Source organism: Chroicocephalus ridibundus, chromosome 5 (assembly GCF_963924245.1).
Source record: "Chroicocephalus ridibundus chromosome 5, bChrRid1.1, whole genome shotgun sequence".
Classification (NCBI taxonomy): Eukaryota; Metazoa; Chordata; class Aves; order Charadriiformes; family Laridae; genus Chroicocephalus; species Chroicocephalus ridibundus.
Window position 1 is genome coordinate 29,182,929 of NC_086288.1, and position 7,790 is coordinate 29,190,718.

The 7,790-nt window shown below is 46.6% G+C and overlaps 1 protein-coding gene across 1 annotated transcript; it reads left to right on the plus strand.

Annotated features, from left to right (window-relative positions):
* Positions 1–2,599: 2,599 nt before the first annotated feature.
* On the plus strand, positions 2,600–7,591 carry LAMTOR3 (late endosomal/lysosomal adaptor, MAPK and MTOR activator 3). Its single transcript, XM_063336174.1, has 7 exons — positions 2,600–2,688; positions 2,850–2,891; positions 3,133–3,167; positions 3,842–3,900; positions 4,792–4,925; positions 5,964–6,027; positions 6,740–7,591. Exons 2-7 carry the CDS (start codon positions 2,883–2,885, stop codon positions 6,811–6,813), a joined length of 375 nt encoding a protein of 124 aa, XP_063192244.1. The 5' UTR covers positions 2,600–2,688; positions 2,850–2,882; the 3' UTR covers positions 6,814–7,591.
* Positions 7,592–7,790: the final 199 nt, after the last annotated feature.

Sequence of the window (7,790 nt, forward strand, 5' to 3'; positions counted from 1 at the left end):
AGAGCAGTGAAGTCGGAGTGAAGAGATGGCATTAGCAAAGCTGCTTACAGTAATCGGGTGGGTTACGTCTGCCCTGCAGTTACTTCTGCTGCAGCCCAGAAGCAGGTGAGTGGAGGGATGCGGTGCTGTCTCGGGCTGGTTAGATTGCTAGCAGTATCTCAGCGAACTGGAATAATGCAGTGGCTGTGTCCTGTGGCAACGCAGACGTCCCAGCAGCTTAAAAATGAGACCTAGGCTGCTGCGTTTCATTGGATTATCTTTTGCAATTGCCATTTTCGAAGAAGGAAACAAATAATATGTTTATACTGGTGGAAAAATGCTACTTAGCCTTTAACGGATTAAATAGATGCACACTTCAAAATATGCAGTAGTATGCAGAAGGATGATGCTATTTCCTGTAGCATAAACATGAACCTGCTCTAAATATGGCCTGCAAACATTCTTTTAATATTCCAAGTGGGTGTTTCTCTCCTCATGCTTGTTCCTTTTTCCTCAAGTCTGAAGGTTTTTTCTTCAGAAATTACATTCCTTCAACAAAATCAAGGAAGATAATCTGCTGGAAAGTTCAGAACAAATCTTCTTAGGAGGAAGATGTTAATTGAAGAGTGTGACGTACTTCAATCTTTTCAGATGACCTTTCCTCAGAAGGTGAAGCTCTCATTAAAATAAGGTATCGGAAACAAAAGGGAAAAACAAAACTGGTTTTGAACAGCCTGACTAAAAATCCCTCAACTTTTCTGCCTACCTAAAATTAGCTTCTTACTCTTTTTATTTAATTCTAAATTAAATACAGGTCATAACCGAAGATAGCACAACCATGGGTTCTTAATTTCTCCTTTAAAAGAGCGAGCAGAACAGTCCTGCAAAAAGTGAAAAATCTTGGTGTGACGCTTTGACATAGCGTAATGAAAAAGGGAGATGATTTGCATCTGCTGAAATACAGCATCAGTATGTGTTCTATTTACGGAGCATCCTGAGTTACCAGTGAGTTCAGTGTTCACATCTGATGAACGTTTCCCTACAAGTTCTCTAACTGTTTAGCTAAAACAAGATTAAACTTGAATTTGCGACTTTTTTTTAAATGGTCTCTCTTTTTTTCCCCACAAGTTTCCAAGAAAAGGTGTAGAAGATTATAGTCACTAAAACGTAACAGATGCATTTAAATAGGCAGCAGAGATTACATACATTTTTAGTATAATTTTGTAACGAGTGCTGTAAAAGGATTAAAATGAGAGCACAAGAATGCGGAGTGGATTTTTTTGAGGTGGTTAGTTCCATAAATTTCATGCATCCCTTAAACAGTTGTTATTCTTTCTTCCTGTAGATCTGTCAAAGACAGCAGAATGAAAATGTGATAGTAAAAGCAAGCATTTTGTGTTTTGTTTTGTTTTGTTTTTTTAAAAAAAAATTGGCTAATACACAAATTGCTGAAGCTGTAACTTTAAAAAGTACTAGCTTCCCAGTTGTCTCAATCTGGTTGATCAAGTGCAGTCAGTTTTACTTGGTCAGAACGATTCAGGGCGACTGTCAGTCAGAAGCCCCGGTGCTGTACCTGCCATCTGCTAAGGGTTCACTCGAGCCATGCAAGCGCCGCTGATCTCTGTGTGCTGCTTTCCCCCTGCCCCTTTGGAAACCACCGGGTAGAGCCTGGAGAAAAAGGTACCGTGTAACAAATGAAAAATTTTGTGCCGTATTTGGCATATTATCGAGATACTTTGGGGAGCAAACAGTACAAATGTAATAAATATAGGAAAGAAATTTCCATTATAAACCCTCCTCCCCATACTTCAGGATAGTTGTGAGACTTCTCAGTCTGGCACGAACGAGGTCTGGGTGTCAGCTTTCTATGGAATTTTAGAAATAATCTTAAAATACAGTGTTTATTTACGATGCTATCCTTCACGGTGAATATACTTTTCCCATCAGTACTAGTTTGCTCTGTGTATAGAAAGGCTGTCATTGGAACTGGAGACAAAATTCCTGTTGGGATGGGGGAGAGAATCGGAAGGGTAAAAGTGAGAAAACTCGTGGGTTGAGATAAAGACGGTTTAATAAGTAAAGCAAAAGCGACGCACACAAGGAATTAATATGAGGACAGGCTGAGAGAGTTGGGGTTGTTGAGCCTGGAGAAGAGAAGGCTCCGGGGAGACACTATTGTGGCCTTCCAGTATCCGAAGGGGGCCTACAGGAAAGATGGGATTTTTTTATCAAGGACATGTACTGATAGGACGAGGGGTAACGGCTTTAAACTGAAAGAGGGGAGATTTAGATATCAGGAAGAAATTCTTCACTGGGAGGGTGGTGAGGCGCTGGCACAGGTCGCCCAGGGAAGTTGTGGATGCCCCATCCCTGGAAGTGTTCAAGGCCAGGCTGGATGGGGCTTTGAACAACCTTCAGAGCGAGTATTTAGGAGAATTTTATAGGGATCTCGCTGGAGGAGGAAAACTAGGACCACCCGGTCCCCGTCCCCCCGCACGCCGCCGGGGTCAGGCCGAGCCGGCGTCCGCCGGCTCGGCCTGACCCCGGCGGCGTGCGGGGGGACGGGGACCGGAGACGAACCGTCGGGACTAACCCGGTGGCGACAAGGAAGTGCTTCCAGGTCCGGGAGGGCGGAGCGCCATCATGTGACAGAGGCTTAAACGGGAAGCGGCGGCGAAGCCGTGCGGGTGGACGCCGAGGGCAGCGCAGGTAGGGTGGGGCGGGCAGCGCCAACCCACACCCACACCCCCCCCGCCCCACGATGGTCTCGACCCCTTCCCGGGGCGGGTGGAGGCGGCCTCTACCATGGCGGCGGGGCGGGGGGGTGGCGGACGGGCCTGAGCGTGACCGGGCGCCCTCTCGTCTCGCAGGCCCGCGGAGGCGGCGGCGGCAGGGCCCCAGCCATGGCCGATGTAAGTTGGGCGGCGGTTGAGCGGCCGTTGGCGGCGGTTGGGCGGCGGTTGAGCGGCTGAGGGGAGGGTCGGGTCGGGGAGGAGGGGGGACGACACCGAGCTCTGGGGCCGGGTGATGGAAGGAAGAGCCGGCCCAGAGCGGCCTGCGGGGCTGCAGCGGGGCCTGTGAGGGGAGCGGGGCGCGGGGAGCCCCCTCGGTGGCTGTGGGGATCAGTAACGTGCCGCCCCTCTCTGCCCCCAGGACCTGAAGAGGTTCCTGTACAAGAAGCTGCCGAGGTAACCGGGGGGCGCGGCGGTGAGGGCCCTGTCGAGGCAAAGGCCGTTCCCTGAAGCCTGCCCGGCCGCTCGGGGAGGGGGGGTTGTTCGCTGCCGGCCCCTTTCGGTGTCCCGGAGGGAGGTGGCTGTCTCGGTGGGGCTGGTTTGGTTGTTGAAGTGAGAGTTCCTCCACATGAAGACAGCGTCAGGTTTTCGCTCGCCCGAGAAGGAGGGAAGTGCGCGCATCGTGTCGTAATGGGTGTAAAAGGCATTCCTCGTGACTCGGTCGCCTAAGCCTTGGTAATTCCCTTTTTGGTAATTGCCGGTTGCCAGCATCGTTAGACAGGCTGAGGTTATGCGCAAATGTGGCGAAACTGGCACTCGTTAAGTGAGGACAATATGCGGAGGCTCTTGCCTGACTACGGAAACTTGATCAGTAGTGTCAGCCAGTCCTCTTTCTGAAGCTGAAAGTTCCCTGCGGTTTTCAGTAGTTTTATTTTGTATTTCTCTTTTTACCGCCCCAAGAGACCGCCTGTACTAAACAGAACAAGCCCCTTTCCGTGAGGTATTAAATTAGTGAAGGTGTCAGTTCTTTCCATATTTTCCTCTTCCCTGCACACTTGTTCAGGAAAAAAAGATCTTTGCTACTAACTATGCTGTTTTTAAAGTGGTGTGTCTCCTTCATTTTTTTGCAGCGTTGAAGGTCTTCATGCTATTGTAGTCTCAGATAGAGATGGTGTGCCTGTTATCAAAGGTAACTTCAGCTTCTCCCTGTGCCCTGCAACCGAAATCCTGATTGAACAGCAGGGGGTGGAAAAGGGCAGTAGAATCTTCTCTGGTTATGCCCAATACCTGAATATCCAAAATCGAAGAATGAAATTAGACTTTCACTTCGAGTTCAGTAGTTGATTATCTCTTAGATTTATCCTTTTGCTTGTGTCCTTAATAATCGTAGGCCACAGAAGGTTTCCTCAGTGTTGGAGAACTGTAGGGTCCTTGTATCTTCAAGTCACTTGTAGGCTGACTGATGCAAAGTAGGACAGAGAGCTTATCAGTATTTTGTTGACTTGGCTGGTCCGTGCTCAGAAGCAATTGCATCCAACTTTTACACACGTTACCTAATTTAGTTTGCCTTTTGGCACTGTAGTTTTTATCATATCTCTGTAGTCCTTGTTTAAGATGTTTTTACGTTTTAAGTACACTAGTTTAAGAATGCAAAGATTAAAGTGCTGCAGATTATTTATTTATTTTTAGTGTCCCAAAGTATTTAAACACCTGGCAGAACTTGCACATCTCCACCTGTTTTCATTTGAGCGACTGTGAGCCAGTAATCAGATCAAAGGCTGGAATTGGCACAAACAGAGAGGGACACACAAAAAACCAACATCAGCATGGGCTGTAAAGGAAAAGTCTGTTTCTTAGGTATGCCAGGGAGGACGCTGGTGTAACGAGCAGCGATCATGTACAAATTATTAATGATGTACTGCTCACGAAGATCGTCCTGTACTTGTTGCAGAAGCATGTGAGATGTGTTACGTGTTCCCCAGCAGCAGATCTGCTTTTGGCACAGCACTAAGCTGGGTAAGGACTTGTGATGCAGTCAGAAATACCATGTAAAGCTAAGAATTTTCTTGTTTTGTTCCAGTTGCCAATGATAATGCTCCAGAACATGCACTGCGACCTGGCTTTCTCTCCACCTTTGCCCTTGCCACAGATCAGGGCAGTAAACTAGGACTTTCCAAAAACAAAAGCATCATCTGCTATTACAATACATACCAGGTGAGTAACTGCAGCATGGTTTGTTCTCAGTGACCTGAGCTGTTCCTACATTACATTGAGGAAGGGAGAGAGGGTTGTTTAAGCTTTGCTGGATTCCTGCTTGGCTGCTGTGGAAGTATTTGTGTTTGTGTTTTGTTTTTTGTTTTTTTTTCTCATGATGCTTAAATGGCTAAGCTAAACTTCTGCACTATTTGTTAACCTGCTCTTATATTTCTGAAAACTGACATTTACTGGTTGAAAATGGTCAAGTTTTCTGACGGGAATTTGCAGTAGGTGCTGCTTATACAGCCTTCGGAGTCCATTATGAAGGGTTTATGTTCTCTTTTACAAACAAGATTTGTTTACACCTAAAGTTAAATAAGCACACGCAGCCTACTTAGCCAGTCTTGCTGCCAGTATGGCTTCGAGGTAAGAAAGCTTTGAGATATTGCACACGTTTTTTACAAACTGGTTATTTGTGTCCTGAAATTCATCATCTACTACGTTTCTGCTCCTTCTAAAGTTCTAGTGGCCTTGAGAGCTTTTTATTGTGACTGCAGTAAACTGCCCAGCTGTTTAGCCTACAGTGTCTGGATTTGTTTGGAAAATAAATGGGCGAATGAGTGAGTTTATACACTGAGTACCTTGCTTTGATTCTCTTGACGCTGTTAGCTTATTGTTATGCTCAAGGTTCCAGTCCCTATTAATGGGAGATACTGCTCTACACGGAGTAGTATTTTAAAACAATAAACCTGCCTGCCCTCTTGTTACCTGCAGAGAGTGTGGTCTCTGTTTGAACTGAGTTCTATTTCTGGTGGATAACACTGCAGAACACGAGAGGGAGGGAAATACCAGGCATTCCACGTGCAGCTCCTGTACTGTGGTGTAATTTCTGTTGGTGTTTTTAACTGTGAATCTTATGAAACAGCTCTGTAGCTCTTGCTCCTGCTTGTCCTTTAAACTGAGGAGGCTGCTTGTTTCTGAAAGAATGTATGTGGCAGAGCTCTGACATCCAACGTGTGTTAGCTGCTGGCTGAACTCTGTTCTCTCTCCTTGCAGGTGGTGCAGTTCAATCGCTTACCTCTGGTAGTAAGTTTCATTGCTAGCAGCAATGCCAATACCGGTATGTCTTCACATGTATTTTAAATACTGCAGTATGTTAAGGCCTAGGTCTTTAAATAATTGACAAGAAATTACTAGAATTTACTTCAAGGTATATAAACTTTGCTCCTGCCATGAGTTTGTCAGCGTATTGTGAAGGGGAGACGGGAAAGGTGTGAGTAAAAATTTACAAGTTTTCAGTGACTTGCTGAAATTGTTACTCTGTTAGAAGCATATTTCTCCTGTGATTAACCTTACCCTTGTTGCATCGGTGTTCACTGCAGGGGCAATGATTGTACTGTACAAACCAGCTGTTTGGTTTCTTTCCATCAGTTCCAAGTTACATTCCACAGTAACATGTGGTTTCATCTTCTCAGTCCTGTAGGGTGGGGGAATCCTTCAGCGAGGCACCTGGCCTTGCTCATGGGGACGTTGGCTAATGAGCGTGAGCAAAAGGGGTTTCATTCTTGCGCAGCTGCTTGTACCTTGGTGGCTGTGGGAAGCAGCAGCGGGGGGAGAGCTGGGCTGCACGGCTGTGCCCCTGTTGGTGCCGGGGCTGCAGGCACCCTCCTTCGGGCTGCTGCCCGCTGTTCCCGGGGAGAGTGAGCTGGGAAGTGTTTTGCGTTTTGGAAAACACTGCCCATGACTTGGGAGGGGAGGGGGCTGCGGGGTTTGGAGAGAGGCTTCTCAGTTATGTTGTTTGATGGGATGTTCTGTCTCTCCTCTCTTTCCAGGGCTGATTGTCAGTCTAGAGAAGGAGCTGACGCCACTCTTTGAAGAACTGAGGCAGGTTGTTGAAGTGTCTTAACCTGATGGTATAGCCGGAGCGCAGCATCCCTCTGCAGCCCAGTGGACAGAAAGATTCAATAATCCTCAGTCAAATAACATGTCTCGGAAGAAATACCACAGCTCCTTAGTATACTAAGTAAGAGTAAATTGTACATAGTACTGAATCTGAAATGATCTACTAGTGTGTTGTAGGCGGATGTTACTTTAGGCCACGCTTCTTGTATTGTGCAGTACTGGAGAGACCACCAAAATAGCTCCCATGGAGTTTAGCTGAGCCCCATCGGCACGATGCTGTTGGCTCAGATGAGCAACCCACAGATCTCTTGCTTTACAGGGAACCGGGCACGCGGCGGGGCATATCCTCAGGCCGGCTACCACGATGTATTGGAAAGCAGATCGGTTGTATAGCGTTATCAAAGATGTGGTTGAAAGAGTGTTGTGATAGCAGGTTTGCTAGCAGTGATGTGTCGGTACAATCAATAAATATCCTGGCTTTCTTACGTGGGTGATACTTTGGCAAGGGAATGCTACTAATCTGGATGTTAGCTGCATCCTGCTTCCACTAAGAAGAAAGCTATTTCTATGAAAGCTGTTGCTTTAGGTGTTTTCCTGATGCCCAGATAAAAGCACCCAAACAGTGTCTCACTTCTTCATGGGTTTTTTGTGTCATATGGTTTGTGAAGATCTCATGTCGCATAGTCTTTGTGTGGGTTTATCACTGGTGACAGTCTCGGCTCATTTACCCTTAGGTTTTCCTAAGTAAACAAATATAAATAAAATACAGTATTTTTAAATGACAGAGCCTGATCCACTCTTCTGTTGCCCCATAATACTCTACATCACATCAGCTCTTCTGTGGAGAGAACAGGTCTCTTAATTGCTTGCAAATGTACAAAATCCAGGAGTTTACAGGCTGAAAACTGGGGTGTCTCTCGATGGGGTGATACAGATACTGGGTTCCGTGCCGATGCAGAGGTTAGTGCCGACTGGCTTCCT